This window comes from Carettochelys insculpta, chromosome 7 (assembly GCF_033958435.1).
Source record: "Carettochelys insculpta isolate YL-2023 chromosome 7, ASM3395843v1, whole genome shotgun sequence".
NCBI lineage: Eukaryota > Metazoa > Chordata > Testudines > Carettochelyidae > Carettochelys > Carettochelys insculpta.
The window spans coordinates 33,132,401-33,150,192 of record NC_134143.1 but is presented as its reverse complement, the minus strand read 5'-3'; the positions used below and the strand labels follow the sequence as shown (position 1 = coordinate 33,150,192).

Here is a 17,792-nt window from a genome sequence, read left to right as displayed (position 1 = left end):
ATTTATTGTCATAAGTAAAGTGAATTTGCTGATTTCAAATGATCCTATTTCCATCACTAGATATCTTTGTTGGTAATTTATTGATTAAATACAGTATCAAAGTTTATTATAAAAGTTGGCATGTGACAGTTATGTACTTTTTCCTTTTCCTTTTTTTTGGTTGCAGTGAGAAGTGATGCTCTAATGTTGAAGAGTTTCATGCAAATATGGCACCCCACTGTTTGGGATGTGGCCTTGTTCTCCAGGGTTTCTTTTCACTCCAGGTTTGCCTGTTCCCTTTCAGGCACTGTGAATGTATATACATTTTCTTTCCTTCCCCACCCTCCCCGCCCCTTTCTGTTTTATGTATTCTAGGCTGGCCTGATTCGGACTGACAGCAGTGAGTTTTTCATTGAACCTCTGGAGAAGGGGCAGCAGGAAAAGGAAGAGAATGGAAGGGCACATGTGGTCTACCGCCGATCTGCTGTCAGACAGAAAAGAGCTGAGTCACACAACGATCTTCATAATGAAGGTAGGATGCTCTGTGTTTGTGTGTGGAGGGGGTGTACATGCGTGTTTCACTGTGCATGAACATATTTCATTAGCTCTGGCTGAGCTGCACTAGGGCACAAAATCTGAGTAGCGAGGGTAACTTTTAGCAACCCTTGTGTTTCGCTGAACCAGGTGTATATTTGCCTGTAGTACTTCTTAAAGCACCCTACCTGCTCTAGATCTGGGATGGGCAATTAGTGTGTGTCTACACAGCAAAATTATTTCGAAATAATGTCTACTATTTTGAAGTAACGTTGCGAGTCATTACACAACATAACCTCTGTTTCGAAATAATTTTTAAATAGTTAATGCCTCATTTTGATTTTGGTAAACCTCATTTCAAAATAGGGGCTGTGTAGACAGGGAATAGGGGCCATTTCAAAATAAGTTATTCTACAAGGCTACGTCTACACTAGCATTCCTCTTTCGAAAGAGGCATGCAAATAAGGGAAATTGAAAATGAGGTGCAGATTTACATATCTGGCATCTCATTTGCATATTTTTCTTTTGAAAGAGCTTCTTTCAAAAGAAGAAAAGCAGTGCAGACTTGGCTCTTTCGGAGGTAAGCCCCATCTTCGAAAGAACCCTTCTTATTTTTTTTAGGAAGAAATGTTCTTTCAAAGGTGGGGTTTACTTTCGAAAGAGCTGCATCTACACTGATTTTCTTCTTTCGAAAGAAGCTCTTTTGAAAGAAGAATATGCAATTGAGGTACCAGATATGTAAATCTGCACTTCATTTGCATTTTTGTTTTCCCTTATTTGCAAGCCTCTTTTGAAAGAGGAGTGCTAGTGTAGATGTAGCCGAATAGTTTATTCCAAAATAACACTGCTGTATAGACGTAGTATTTCAGATTAGAGCCCCTGGAAGCACTGCTTCCAGGGGCTCTAATCTGCAATAGGCTGTATTGTGTGTGGACGCCCTATTTCAGAATAAGTTTTGCTTATTTTGGGGCTTCCCTGTAGTTTAGACACATTATTCTGGAATAGCTTATTTTGGAGTAATAACTCCAGAATAAGCTATTCCCGAATACTCTGTGGTGTAGACATATCCTAAGTGGCTTGCAGACTGGATCTGGTGGGCTGCCAAATGCTTTATTTATCTGTGCATCCACAGGTGTGTCCTCTTGCAGCTCCTGTTGGCTGCGTTTCACCATTCCTTGCCAAAGTAAGCTGTGGGAAGCAGAGCTGGCCAAGCCACCAAGTCCCGTAGCTATCATTTGTCTGGGAATGGAGATCTGTGGTTGACAGGAGTGGCTAGTGGCTGGACCTATGGATGCACAGCTAAATAAAGTGCCGGCCGTCCACCAGGGGCTAATCCTAGTGAATTACCTCCAGTTTATTGCCCACTGCTATTCTAAGCAGTACTCATCGTGGATCCCTTTATCTCAGTTATATTTGCAAAACTGACGAGAGATTTCTGTAGTCTCCGGTATCCATCGATTACAGTTTACCCTCAAGGAGAGTCATCATTTCCAGGGTGTGGATAACAAAGACCCTGAGCATTTCTTATGCACACTGGGAATCAGAAGGGGGAAGTCAGCTTTGCTCACTCTGCTATGCAATGTCCCAATCCAACATTTCTATGCCTGCTTTTCCTAGAGCTTTACGTTTCCTGACAATGTATGTAAATGATGGTGTCTAGTTGTGAGGCCTGTATCATGGCTGTTTAATTTTCCCCTACTACCTGCCTGTCTTTGTGGTTTAGCTTTTCTTTTAAAAAAATAAGATTGAGAGAAACATATAATCGGTGCCAGCAGCCTAGCTCCACTTGAGAAGCCCGGTAATAATTCGCCAGTGTGGGTGAATGTGTTGGAGGTAACACAATTGTCCAAATGGAAACTCTTTTAATATTAAGTCCTACATGGATTGTTGTTAACAACAGTGAACAAAAAAGTCTTAAAAATGATGAAAAATCACTTGAACAGAACCAGCTGTTTTCTTTGAAGATTTACATTCAGCGTTGATTACTGTTAGGGGTCCATTCTGCATGTTAATCCCTTAGGGTTGGAAGTAACATTAAGGTATTAGTCAGGGTTAGTATGTTATGTAGGCTTTTTTTTTGTTAAGCAACAATTGGATGGTTTGGTCTGTTGTACAGAGAATCCATAACTGCAACATTTGGAACGGAATTTTGACTTAGATTCAAATCTCTCACCCCCATCCTTGCTTGTGGCAACAGGAAAAGGGGAGTCTTATTGTCAAAGTAAATTGATTTTCCTGTTAGCCAGTTGTTCCCTTAGCATTGAGATAAAGAGAAGAGGCCCAAGAAGAAAGGATAAAAAAACAGTCTCACATCTTATGAACTAAAACACTGGGCCAAAATGGAGTTGTGATAAGGCTGGGTTGCAGTTAAAATGGCTGGTTCAGTTTGTAACTTTGCAACCTTTTTGATTTCAAGACAGATATGCAGATGCAGGTTTTTGTTTTAACTGACTATATTTAGCAAAACCCGGTGTTGAATTTTTTTGTAAATAACAACTCTTAAGACTTCCTTTTCCTGAATTTTTATCCTGTGTCTTGTGTGTATTTGTCTTCTTTTTCTTAGATTGTTAGGTCTTTTGGACATGAGGCATGACTCATTTATAGCCCTAAGCCTGTAAATACTTAAGCATGTGCTTTACTTGACACACATTTATAGTCCTGCTGTCCTGCTGATTTCTTTTCTTGCATCTGTAAAGCTAGGTGCATACAGACTTATTTAGAGGATCAGGACCCAAGTTTGTGAAGCACTGTTGTAAATGGCACTTTGTGTATGTTTGAGTAAGAATTAACATTCTTTAGTATGTCTCCTTTCGAACGTACTGCTTTCCCCAGCTACTAGTTGTTATGTTACACACACAGCATGGAAGAGAGTTAGGATCAGATAACTGTTAGCAAATAAAAGTTCTTATTAACAAGCCTGTGTACTTTAGTAAAAAAGAAAGAGATGAGGAAACATGAAAAATGCAGCAAGTAATGGGAGAAGAATGATCTCTCATAGAATGGGAGTTCAGAAGCTTTGCGTGTGTTGTCAGCTGCCAAGGCCGATAACATTTGCAAAGAGCTGTGAAGCAACATGGGACAAGAGGTGACAAATGACTTACTGGGCTGGTGGCTGGAAGTGGAGCCTTTCATGTGTATTACTAGTTCTTGTTTAGAGAAGACTGGAGGATTGAAATGCTCAGGTGATGATGACAAAGATAATGATGAAGATGATGATGCCATTCAGAAATTACTTTTTTCTATCTGGACCCAATCGGTCTGATTCTGTTATCCTGCACCTTGTCTCATCATTTACACTACTGCAAAGTGGATGTAAATCACTAGTGCATCAGAATGGGAGCAAGTCTCCTGCCCCACTTTGCTCTTGCAATGTCCGTGCAGGGTGCAGATGAATGAGAAAATCCCCTGCAAGTCACCATCATTCTTGTCTGTGTAGTGGGTCAAAAGAAATCTTCAGAGCTGTCGGTCAGGCACCTTCACCTTCACTTTCACTTTAAATTCACTTTAAAAAGCAAGGCTGTGCCACAGGGGTAGTGAACTGATCATCTGAGGCAAAGCCCATTGGCTCTGTTTACTTACTTTAATTCTTGTTAGGTCTTTCCCATTTGTCTGCACGGTCTCTGCTGTAACCAGGCCCCTGGCCAATGAGGACACCATGTTAAGAGTGTGTCAACAACTCTGGCACAAATGTGTGATGTGTCTATCAAAGCTTGTTCTGTAAAAAGGCGAAAGGGTAAAAATAGAGAAGGAATTTCTCCAAACATTGTGACTGGATGCGTTATTTTAAAGGTGTTAGGAGGGGGGCCTTGGGCCAAAGGCCAAATTGTGGTGAGAGCTTAACTTTTTGCTTTCCTGTATTTAATGTTCTTGATCAATGTTAAACACAGTTTCAGAGCTTGGGCCTCTCAGTATTCATCCGTCTGCTTGAAAATGGACCACTGGTTGTCAAACACAGACATTCCCTCAACTGTTTGTTACCTGTTGTCTCCTTTTGATCACTCTTCTTATCTCCTCTAGCTTTCCTGCAACCTCCTGTCTTGCCTGTCTATTTGTATTGCACAACTCCTAGCACAGTGGGGCCCTAATTCTGGTTACAAATATGAAACACTACTTGTGAAAGTGAAGGGACATTCTTATTGCAGTCATTAGAGATTTTAACCAAGAGAGTAGCCAAAAAGGCTTCAGAATGTTTGCTGTTTTCCCAGCAGCACAATGGTACTATTTCACTACAGAAATAAAAAGATCTGAAGTAGCCACGTGTTCCATCATTATTGGTAAGGGCAGAGAGAGGGAATGCACAATGTGGGGTCTTAAGGTGTGTCTCAACGTGCTGAGTGACGATCCTCTTTGTGCTTGGAAAAGTCATGATTATTGGAGAAGGCTGACATCAAAAGTGGCTGGTTCTGGGGTTTGGAGGCAAGACTGCATTCCAGTTCCCTAGTGAATAAAAATTGGAGCACACTTGCACCTTCTCCTTAAACAGGATAATGCTGCACTCTGTTGCTAAACAGCCACCAGGCACGTCTTTATTCCTCAGGCTGACAAAACCGTGTCTTTCCTTCCTTCAGGAAGAGGGGTAGGCGGCGGAAACAAACACAGGGCTTTCTCTTCACATATTCCTCCCCTATAATTAATATACTGGCAGCTTCTTCATCCCTGGCCAATGCAGGGATGGGGGATAGGGTAAGTGAATCAGTATGGGAAGCAGACAGGTATTTTATCTGCTTTCACACAGACAGGTGACACACATGCATATAAGAAAATAGGCAATTATTTGCATTAGATAAATGTAGCGCTAATACCTCAATGCCCTACATGCAAGAGCCTTAAAAGTCTTCACATTTCCTCTTTTCTCTGACTCCTTCAGTTCCAAGGTTCAGTGTGGGTGAGCTGCCAAACTCCCTGGACCTGATTGAAGAGCGGCTTGGTGAAGTGGACCGGAAGAGACGCCATGCTAAGGACGACGACTACAATATTGAAGTCTTGCTGGCTGTGGACGATTCAGTTGTGCGTTTCCATGGGAAGGAACACGTCCAGAATTATGTCCTCACGCTCATGAACATAGTGAGGTTTTCTTTTCTTTTGTGTTTTACAAGCACTGTGGCTCAGAGGGATGTGTGCAATTGCAGGGATTGAGTGGATGCCAATAGAAATTGGTAGTGATAATTACTATTGAAAACATTGCTTTGTTTATGTACACAGTGTATATAACTTTGTATGGTGGCAATTTCATAGTCAGTTTATTCACTAGCAGCATGGTTGAGTTCTGAATATGAATAAGTCAAGTAAGCCAGGCATATTTCAGCAGTCCCTTTGAAAGAGAGATGCATTTGCCCGATGATTCTCTTTTCTGGACTTTGCATTGGAATTTTCTCATTGGCATCAGACAGGAGATAGAAGGGGCCTGTGTACAAGAGAGAGATTTATTTTTAGTGTAATTTCCCCCTTTTTCTTGGATACTTGGATCAGATTTAAGGGTACCCTCCCACTATGGTCCTGTAGTGAAGCCCTGACTCCTGCTTTGCCATCACAGTCTTCTGACACAATGCTTATTGTGATGTCTCAGATCTATTGCCCCAAAAAACAAGCCTCGGGAAGGGTTGTCTTTGACTAATCACAAATGTAATAGCTGAAATAACGAAAGGTGGATATGTGGTAAAATGGTTTTATGCTCATCTCTGTGCCTGTCTCAACCAGAGCAAAATGGGGCATGAATCAGTGTTCATGTGACACTCCCTTGTCAGTATCCAGCTTATGCAGGGGAAGTTAATGATTCAGCCATCAGATGAAACTCAGTGATGAATCCTGATCCTGTGCCACCTGAGACATGTTGAGTGTATGCTGAGAAGAATATATAGTGTCCTCCATAATGTTACTGGTCTGTATTGATTAATGGTGGTTGGTTTTCATGTGGGTAGGGTTAAATCACTGTAACCTGGTTCTGCTATTGCACCATCTGTTGCTATCTGGTTGATGCTGATGTGTTTCACGCAGTTATTTAAGGGGTGATGCTTTTTCCTTCTCTTTCCCCATATGTGAGTTTAGATCTTGAAGACAGCTTTGGGACTGCAGTGTATGAGAGAGGGACCTAAGCAAGCAGGTTAAATACTGTCAGCAGTAAAGGAGGGAATGAGAGGGAGTGCAGATAAGGTATAGTTATTGGGATAGTTCGCTTGAGTTCTCTCCTTTACTGCAGTGGTTGCCAGCCTTTTCTCTGCCGTGCCATACCTGGATATCTTTAATTATTTTGAGGCACACCACCATGTTGTTCCAAATGAATTCACCCTATTATTACCTTCATTTAAGCTGCTTACTACCCTTGTCATTCACATTCTGTACAATACAGTTAATGATGTTAAAGTTTCCTTTCAGTCCACTCCATTGTTCCTTTCTATGCTGCGTCTGTCCTTTCCTAGATATTGTCTCTTTGTCTTTAAGACACTGTCTTAACTAATTCCTCTGCCATGTTTGGCGAAGATCCGCCACCACATAGGCACAGAACAAAAGCAGTCTCATCCAGTTCGTGTCTTTCTTTGCCCATGTTACTTTTTTAGTCTGTCGAGAAACAGATATCAATAGGCCAAACTTTCAAGAAGCAAGAGCTAGTTCTGCTAGACAGACTAGAGCCATTAATTCATGTTATGAGACTGTAAGTATACGTGTAGCATGTTTGTGATGAGATTTAAATGTAATTGCTATTTTTAAACGATAAATTTAGGATTTTGTTTGTTTTTTTAAAAAAAATTAGGATTTTATTGATTTAAAAATCAAAACAATCCAATTAAAATTAAAAAATCCAATGTTTTTGATTTAAAAAAAAATCATTGATTTTTATCCACCTTATGAGAATGTCTAATTTGTTTTGAATGTTCCCAAGAAAGATGGAAAGAGAGAAATGTAGCTTCCTTTTACACAACCCTAAAAACTGTCCCCAAAATTCTAGGAAATTCCATGAAAACTGTTCTTCCAAATTGAACAGAGAAGAGCTGCATTGTATTTAGGTTTGTTTGTTTGTGTGTTTGTTTTTTAAATTATTGCATCAGTGTCAACAAAAGATAAAATTTTTAGTCTCTCCTTTGTCTTTCCTGATGAAACTCAGGAGCTTTCCCCTCATTTCAAAGCACCCCTTTGTCAATCTGCGGTTCCTCTCTGTCATTGCTGAGTAGCTTCTCTTGGTGTTTCGTGAACCCTAGTCTAGAACTTCTCTCCTACTGACATGTGGGAATTTTCCTTTAACTGTTTATTAACAAAAAAGAATGCAAAATGTGTATTCCCCAAGAGCCAGTTGACTTGGAAGGCTGCTAATCATTCAAGTGTTTGTGCCATTGAGTATTTGGTAGCTAAGTAGCTGCAAATGGTGAGCACTCTTCACAAAGGACTTTTTCTCTCTCCTTGATCCTCCCTCTGTCTTCAGTTCCTTCCTTATTCCCTCCCTGGCTGAATGTCTCACGTTAAGATAGAGTGGATGTCTTTCCTACTCTCTTGTTGGCTGTTTTGATGTCTGGAGGCTAGCAATGTGGTACTTCAAGAGTGGATTCTCATAACTGGGTTCACAGGTGATGTCAGGTGGACCAGATGAAATTTACTGTGTAGTAGCTTCTGTCCAACGGGCAACTAGAGAATCAAACCAGCCATTTTTCCTTTTCATGCACTTCCCCCTCCACCCTTTTTCAGTTCTTTTCTGCAGGGTCATGGAAAGTGCTAAATCTATGAAGACTTTTTAAAAAGTAGAAACCAAAACAGTATTAACTCCCACTGCAGCCAAAGCTATGGTGCTAGTCAGGGTGGGGGTAACTTACTAGCATGAGGTGTAAGGCTTTACTTGTTGTGTCTTCCGTTAATGTCAGTGTGAGTCAGTCAGCTAGCTAAATTCCTAATACACCTGCTGGCTAGTTATGATCTGATATGTAAGGCAAAGCAGTGTAACAGTAAAGAAACAGTAATGTTTTGTGGTAATTCTTTTCTGTAAACATTGCTCTGACATGGAGAGATGCCTGTGAACTTACTGGACTGTGCAGATTCCTAAGCATTCCTAATCAGCATTAGCATCTTACATTACTATCTTGCATTATTATTTGTAAGTGTTGCCCTCTCCAAAATGTACAAGTGGGCTTAAAATTGCAGAGAGATTAAAATTTTTAAAAAATTAAGTGATTTTTTTTTTTTGTATTCTCCTGATTTATTTATTAAGCACCTATGTTTTGGTTGTTCAGTGCTGCACAAGGCACAAAGAAATATGAGACAGACAAAGCTAAACCTCAAAAATTCAGTGAGTCCCTTAGCATGGTGATAATGTTAGGCCCTTTTATCCCAAAAACACTTGCATACCCATTTAGCTTTATGCGTGTGAATGATCTAACTGAGTTCACTTTAGACTACTTGCATATGCAAGGAGTGTGGGTACATGTTTGCAGGATCAGGGCCTTGGAGGGTTTACTATTTGTTACATCATTGTACTCTGCATCTGTTTCTATTTCAGTAAAGATTTTTGCTGTGCTTTACAGGTATGGCTTAGCATTGTGAGTTTTATAAGGCAAATATGTTTTTTTAAAGAGAGACCTGAATCAAAAGAAGGCTAGGTATAAGGTATACTGGACTTGAAAGTATTCCAGACCTGTGGGGGAAGGGAGCATGGAAGAAGGTATGAAGAGGTAAGTGAGAGAGAGGCTATGTCTACACTACCAGATAAATTCAAATTTAAGGCACTTAGCTCAACTGTACCAAGTGACTGTCTTCATTGTACATACCATTAGCTTGATTTAGAGAGCACTTATATCAATATCATAACATCATTGAAAACAGCTGGGTGTAGTGTCAAGTTTGAATTTGAAAGTTTGAATGGAGGCTGAGGTGGAAGTGCCAAGTCTTTGAATCAGATTCATTAGCCTCCGGAGGCTGAGTGGTGCTGCTGCTACTCGCTGGAGCTGGGAAGGTGACTGGCACGGCTGCCTCAGGCTCCCTTCTGACCTGGCTCATGGCACTAGTCAGTTTCCTGGCTCTCCCAGGCTGTGGGGACCTGGGAAGCAGGGAGCAGTGTGAGTGCTACTGGTGGTGGGAGTGCAGCAGGGCCCAGGGGAAGGGCACAGAATGCAGGGATGGGAGAACTGTGGGACAGGTTCCCACAATGCACTTCTGCAACAGTTGATATTTGGCCATTCAGTTTGGCAGAACTAACTCAACTTTTTGTGGACTTTGTGGGGAAGTAAGGATACTCAAAATTGAATTTATAAAGACCAGCATTATACAATCAAATTTAAAAAAACTGAATTTATCTGGTAGTGTAGTCAGAGCCAGAAGGAAGCTAACAAAGTGATGAAACAGAGGCTGTGTCTACACTATGAGCTGAAATCGATTTTATTAGTACTGGGTTTTATCAATTAGATTTTGAGCATCCTCACATTCTTACACGTTCCTCACAAAATCAACTTATTGCTGCCACACACAAGTAGCTTAAATTGACTGTTGCAACAGTGTATTTTGGGAACTTATCCCACAGTTCCCTGAGCCACATAACATTCTGGCTATTTTCAATTGTGCAGCATGGGAAAAAATGCCCCTCAAGTGGCCGTGAATATCTGATGACATCTTCCCACATTTCATTTTCAACATTTCATTTCCCTCATTCCCCTGCTGTGTTAAACAAACATCCCTTTTTCCAGGCGACGTCTGGCTTGCCTGTATAAGAGATGTGCTTTTTATAATTGAGGGGAGTGGTAGTAAAGTGCTTAGGAATGGTTAGAAAAAAGATTTTGGGTTTCCCAACCAATAGGTTTTCAAAACAGGGTGCAAAAGTACTGGATCTTTGCAGGCTTGGGTCTGGATTTAGACCTCCTGGCAAAGATCCTCAGATCACTAATATTGTCTCAAAGGCCAAAAGCCAGCTCTGGGCACCAAGAGGCGAGTCCCTTCTGGACTGGGCGAAAGGTGCAGACCAGCAGAACAAGAGTGTTCATCGCTGCAAGCCTTACTTTGAGAACTGTGGTAATTGCTTAGGCTTGGATCTAGGATTGGACCTGGCAAAGATGTAGACATCCTGGAAAAGAAGATGGTTAGAACAAGAATTTAAGTAGATGTGGGTGCCACGCTGCAACTGCAATGAATAATTGAAACAGTTATGGCTTGGGGTGGGCAAAAGACCCCTGACTACAGCCAGCCCCGAAAATCGTGTCTGTTGAGTGAGACCTCCCCCAGGAGGCTAACAGACCCCCAGCTACAGCCAGCACCCGAAAACTGTGACTGCCGAGACAGACTTGTCCTCGGTGGCTACATCCAGGTTTGGACCTACCAAAGGAGACCCTCAGGACAAGAACTGTCCTCACTGCAAGCCTTACTTCAAGAACTGTGGTAGTTGTATAGCTACTACATTGTCTTCATTGAAACAGTTACGGCTCAGGGTGGCCAAAAGACACCAGACTATAGCCAGCCCTGATAATCATGTCTGCCGAGGGAGACTTCCCCTGGGTGGGTAAAAGACCCCTGGCTACAGCCAGCACCTGAAAATCTTGACCACCAAGGGAGACTTCCCCTGGATGTCTAAAAGCCCCCCCCACCCCGCTACAACAGCACCCCCAAATCATGACCTCCGAGGGAGACTTCCCCCGGGCAATTGAAAGACCCTCAGCTACAGCCAGCACCTGAAGATCGTGACTGCTGAGGGAGATTTCCCCTGGGCAGCTAAAAGACCCATGACTATAGCCAGCCCCTTGGCCTTTGGATAAAGCCCATACAAAAATTTCCTCCGTGGGGACAGCCACTCTAGTGACAAAGTATTTTCTTCTGTTGCCCAAAAATTGTGACTGACCAGGGAGACTTCCCTTGGCCGGCTACAGGACCCTCACCATGCACAAGCTGCCTGGCACCTTGCGCAGCACATCCTTTGATTGGTTAGGGGTCAAGCCATGCGGTGCGGCTGGGTGCGAGAAAGTTCCAAACTGCATGGCGCCTTGCAGGGGAGGGAAGGAAGGGGATGTGGGAGGAAGGTCAACATGTGAGTGGCTGAAAAGAAGTTTCTCTTTCTATCCGACAAACACAGCCCCCACCCACAGCGTAGCTGCCACATGGCAGTGCCAAAAAAAAAAGGCACCTAGCAAGGGTATACACAGAACCGCAGACCCCATAGTCAAGTTGCTAGCAAACAAATAAGATTTTTCAGCCTCTCATGACCCTAGAGCCACGGGCTTCCACGGGTCTTGAAACGGTCTTCCTGTTGCCTAATTCCTCTGCACCTGAGAGCAGTAGAGATGGAGGAGGCCAGAGCAGAGAACTGTGTGGCATTGTGGGTCACATATGGGACATCTCTGGAGGCTAATGAATTCTATTTGAAGATGTGGTGTTTTCTCACTACCCTTCATTTGGAATTTTAAGTTTGAACTGAGTGCTACACCTGCCATGTTACTATGATATCGATATTATGTCGATTTTAGTGCACCATAAATCAAGCTAATAGAATTTACAGTGAAGACAGGCACCTGGTGAAATTGGGCTAAATGACTTAAAATCGATATTATCTCATAGTGTAGACATAGCCAGAGTAATAAAAATATAGTTCCTTTGTTACTTACCTGCCAGAAACTGTGGCTGCTTCTACACTTGCCCCCTCCCATCGGAGGTGACGTGGTAATGAGACAATTCGAAGCAGGCTAATGAGGAGCTAATGTGCGTATTCAGTGCCTCATTAGCATAATGGCCTCCACACGAATTTTGAAGTGCAGAGTACGAATTGCAGCTTGACAGTGTGTAAATGTGGGCAGCTTCAAAATAAGTGCCCCAGTTTGACACTCCCTTACTCTGATCTATTTCTGTGGGAGTTCAGGAGTTTTGAAGTGGGGTGCTTATTTCAAAGTTCCCCCATCCACGCTGTCAAGCTGCAATTCAAAGTCAGCACTTAAAAATTCACGTGGTGGCCATTATGCTAATGAGGCACTGAATATGCACATTAGTGCCTCATTAGCGGGCTTCGAATTGCCTCATTACCATGCCACCTTTGATGGGAGGGGGCAAGTGTAGAAGGAGCCTGAGTCTGGGATTCCATTTCCATCCAGCAGCAATTGATGGCAAAGCTGGCAATGGCTTGAAGGGGGCTATGTAACTGTGTCATCTTCAGCTCTTGGGGAGAAAAATCTTGACTCTTGATCATGAAATGTGAAGTAGTTCCTTGAGAAGTTTTCTTATTACAGGTGGAGTCCTCAGTGCAACTTTCATGATTTATTTTAAAATGTTTTCACGTAAAATTTTTTAGTTGGCTGAGTGCAAGTCGCTTCCTGAGGAGACATCAGTGAATATCGAAGCCTGAATGAGACGAAAATATTATATTTCCCGGAAACATTAAAAGCCAATTTATCAGGGGGCCTTAGACTTAATCCCTATTTGTGACCTCATTCATGGTAACAATTCTTTTGCTCTGTCACATCTGTAAATCAATTCATCTATTCAAATGGGTATCATGTGCCTAAATCCTATTGTTTGCATGCACAACTATTGTGCATGCCAGTCTCTTCTGTGATCATGAACAGAATTTGTGGTGAGGCCCCTTAGAAAATTTACCCCCTAAAGTTGATTTGTTTGTTTGAATTGCTCTGAAATTAGGCAGTGAAGGGGTTATGTTCTCTGACACTTGTCTCTCCTCACATTGCCGGTGTCACAGATGATGTCATTTTTTTCAGCTTGTGGGACAGCATGGGAAGCTTAGAATTGTCAGTTTTAATCAAAAGCTTTATTTTCAAACACATTTCATGGTTTACACGCAGCAGGGAGTGCTTTTCACTCTGTGAATGTTCAGGATGCTATGCAGAGTGAAGAGGGACAGCTGTCTTTTCAAATAAAGAGCCTGTTTGTGAGTTTAATGAGTTTAAAAGAAAAGATCAATAAAAGGGGAAAACATGACCCCTTTGGCTAATATTGAATAGTTTACCAAAGCACTTTCCTCCTTTCTGAGGTTTTTTGCTTTTGGCTCTGACACATCTCTTGGTCTCAGTGGGTGATACTCACAATTTAATGGAGTCCTCTGTTAGTTATCCATCATTCCCTGGGACCCCTCTGAGCCTTCTCTTCAAGCCAGTCCCTGATATGCCATGAGGACACAGTGGGCTACAGGATGTGTTTGAAGGGGGAGGCCTCATCCCCAGATTCAGATACCCACATCTATAAAGCAGATATTCATAAATGTGCAGAGTTCTAGACAAAAATGTGTATCTCCATCTGCATGGGCAGAAATGAACTCTGGATATCCACAGCTACACCCATGGATATCCCACAGCTGAGGGATAAAGCCCTACAAATCTGGAGATATCCAGATTTGTAGGGCTCTATCCCTCAGCTGTATTAAATAGAAAGATAACATTAGTAACATTTTAGAGCATAAAGGTAGGAAGCTGCTATGATTTGTGTTATAACATGTCCACAGTCCTCACAAGGTTGTGGACATGTCATTTTCTGTCTAACTTGGTTTGTCAAGGAACATTTAGAAGGAGCTTTGTTTTGTTTTCAGGTGATAGTCTCATACTGGGAATGTGAGGAGTGTCACTTTAGGAAAACTGTTGCTAAATCCATTTTACTTGTGTTTTGCAGGGTGCACCTTGGTTTTTCCACTAGCAAAGAATTTTTCCTTGTCTTGTGCTGGGAAGGAGATGGGTGATAGGTAAAGAGCCTTTCTGTGAGGTAGGGGGGCATAATCATGCTAGTGCTTTATTCCGGATGGCTTCTCCCCATGAGATTCTCCTTTTCCAACAGCTACTAATTATGGAACTTGTAATGGTCTCTTCTCCTTTCCTGTGATGCACTCATTAGAAATTACTGCTTGGAGTCTCCTTGCTGCAGTGAGTGACCTAATTTTAAAGCAAGGCCTTTAGGTGTCAATCTAAAAATTACTCATGTCCTGATGCAGCACAGCTTTTTGTGACAGTGATAGATACGTATCCACTGCAGGGTAGAAGAAGAAAGAGGGAATGTCCTTCATGTCCTGTTGCTAGAGCAAGTGTGTTTCACCAAGAAGTTATTATGTTAGAAGCTGTAAATGCCATTTCAGCACAGGAAGTAGAAGCACTTCCCATAGGAACAGGGACAGTCCATATATCAGCATACACAGAGGTACTGTTTCAAGGCATGTAAAGCTGTAATAATTGTTCAGTAAGAAAAATGAAGATTAAACCATGATCTTTGGCTCGCCTGGAGGACCATTCTGGGCTGCTTCAGATTGCACCAGGCAGGCAGCCGTCCAGGAGAGCCACTACAGCAGGTCCAATATATCTGCTATGACTTGTTGAATGTGTGTCGTAATCCAAGACAAACAGGCTGGAGGCTCTGAAACTCCACTGCAGAAATCCGAACAAAAGGGCAGGGGGAGAAGGCTTTCAGAACCTTTACCAAATAAACTCCCCTGCATTGGGCTTTCCAGAGTTGGAGCAGAAAAAAAAGCTCTTTTCCCACAGGATTCTCTGCTTAAGGACTTTAGGCTGCTCTCTGTGAGTCTGCTGGCTTTTCATTAGGAGAGCCCAGTAGTTCCTGCCACTTTAATCTGATTAGAGGGGGAAAATCTTTCCCCTCAGATTCTCACACTGAGCCAGGTTCAGTCTGTAACAGTTACCATTTGGCATTAATGAGATAGCCTGATTATCCAGCATTCCAAATGCTGGTTTGGAAGTAGATGGAGCCATAAGAGGGAGGAGTTGGAAGAGTGTCACATATAGCAGTACATAGAAATTATTGTCTCTGTGGCATTTGTTGAGCTCATTACAGCACTGTTGCAGTTGAGGTTTTGTCACTGTCTCCTTTATCATGTTCTAGTGGCCATCTGGGAGCTATTCAGGCTGCTCTAAATTGCACCATGCAGACCCTTTTTATCATGAATTCACTCTCAGCTCTAACTGCTGATAAATTGTTAGTCACTTGCTTATTTCCTTTATTTCATTGCAGATAATGGGAAAAAATAGGGTGGCAGATGCTTGAGAGTTAAACTAAACACCTTATTTCCCCTGATTTGGTTGCCTCTTTGTGCTGTTTTGAGGGATTCATAGAATCCTAGGGCTGGAAGGGACCTCAGGAGGTCATTGAGTCCAGCTGCGTTCCCAGAGCTGGATCAACCCTAACTAAATCGTCTTGGCCAGGACTTTGTCAAGCTGGGACTTAAAAACCTCTAGGGATGGAGATTCCACCACCACTCTAGGTAATGCATTCCAGTGCTTCACCATCCTCCTGGTGAAATAGTTTTTCCTAATATCCAACTTACACATCCCCATCTGTAACTTGAGACCACTGCTCCTTGTTCTGCAATCTGTCACTACTGAGAACAGCCTCTCTCCATTATCTTTAGAGCCCCCCCTTCAAGAAGTTGAGGGCTTCTATCAAATAGCCCCTCACTCTTCTCTTCTGCAAACTAAACAAGCCCAAATCCGTCAGCCTCTCCATAGGTCATGTGCTCCAGCTCCTTAATAATTTTTGTTTTCCTCTGCTGAACCCTTTCCAATGCATCTGCATCCTTTCTAGGCTGGGGAACGAGGGGGGCAGAATTGGATGCAATACTCCAGATGTGGTCTCACCAGTGCCGAATAGAGCGGAATAATAATTTCTCTAGATCTGCTGGAAATGTTCCCCCTAACACACCCCAATATGCCATTAGCCTGCTTGGCTACAAGGACACACTGACTTATATCCAGCCCCTTATCCACTTTAATCCCCGGGTCCTTTTCTGCTGCACTGTCACTTATCCAGTTGGTTCCCAGCCTGTTACAATGCTTGGGATTCTTCCATCCCAAATGCAGGATTCTGCACTTATGCTTGTTGAACCGCCTTAGATTTCTTTTAGCTCAGTCCTCCAGTTTATCTAGGTTACTCTGGACCCCATCCCTACCCTCCAATGTATCTACCTGTCCCCCTAGCTTATTGTCATCCGCAAATTTGCTGAGGGTGCAGTCCGTCCCTCATCGAGGTCATTAATAAAGATATTGGACAATACCAGCCGTAGGACTGTTCCTTGCGGCACTGGGCATGTATGTGTTTATTTGGGATGTATGGGTGATTTTCATTTTAAATGGATGAGTTCTTTAACCAAAGAAAAGCAAAAATAGCCAGAGATGACCACTATAGTGCATCTGGAAATTTTGGAAACCATACCTTTTCAGGCTACAAGTGGAATTTGAAAATTGATCTGTGGTGGAAGAAAGTTGGACTTTTGATATTTCATGGAAAACAAAATTTGGAGGAACTCCAAAACCAGATGATGCGGAGAGAAAGCTTTGTGAATTTTCTTCTCTTGGTTGACACTGCATTAGGGATCACATTTGAGCAAATAACAGTAGGATGAGGAACAACTACTGATACTTAGAAATCCAGGGTGTTTTGTGGCTCATGGAGACATCAGAATAAATAGGAGATCAGATTAGATGATCTAATGTTCCTTTCTGGCCTTAATCTTTAGCAGACTGTGAAATAGTTATGAGCGTTAACATGACCTTTGAGAATATGAACTCAGTCCTGGAAATGCCTCTTGTAACAGGAGTACAGATTTGTGAGGTCACGTTCATCTTTCATGAGTCTGTACAGAAGTCAGTCAGGTTTTCAGAAGAGCTCAGCATCTTGTGAATCCCATTTATCTCAATGCTCCCATAATATCTCTGAAAAAGTTGTGCAGAGGTAACTAGGAGTGAGAAAGTCCTTTCTCAACCCCAGAGATGATTAGCCAACTTACATGCAGTTGCTTGAGATTTGATCACCTTCAGCATCTTTGGGCATGCAGCTGGTATTTTGAAGTAACTCTGCAAGTGTCTACACAATGAAATAGTGGATGTCTTATTTTGAAATTGGTAAACCTCATATTGGGGTATGAGGAATAGCACCTATTTGAAATAGAGTTGATGTAGACAGGGAATAGAGCCTATTTCAAAATAAGCCAAAGTGCATCCAATGGCTCTGTTTTGAAAAAGGTGCTGTTGTATGTAGATGCTCTATTTCAAAATAGTTGATTACTGTTTTGAAACACATTTTGGCTGTGTTTACGCTTGCATTCCTTTTTCAAAAGAGGCATGCAAATGAGGGAAATCAGAAATGCAAATGATGACTTCATCTTCAAAAGAGCCCTTCTTCCCTTTTTTTATGGGAAGAAGGGTTCTTTCAAAGATGGGGTTTACTTTCAAAAGAGCTGCATCTACACTGCTTTTCTTCTTTGTAGAAAGAATATGCAGATAAGGTGCCCAATATGTAAATCTTCAACTCATTTGCATTTTTGATTTCCCTCATTTGCATGCCTCTTTTGAAAGATGACTGCAAGTGTAGACACAGTCTTTGGC

At 42.2% G+C, this 17,792-nt stretch overlaps 1 protein-coding gene across 1 annotated transcript in view; it reads left to right on the top strand.

Moving 5' to 3' along the window:
• The window catches only part of ADAMTS14 (ADAM metallopeptidase with thrombospondin type 1 motif 14), a 112,632-nt gene that overhangs the window by 22,185 nt on the left and 72,655 nt on the right, over window positions 1–17,792 (top strand). The window contains exons 3-4 of the mRNA XM_075000267.1: window positions 355–511; window positions 5,381–5,577. Coding sequence (XP_074856368.1) covers window positions 355–511; window positions 5,381–5,577 — 354 coding nt within the window. The remainder of the gene's footprint in view (window positions 1–354; window positions 512–5,380; window positions 5,578–17,792) is intronic.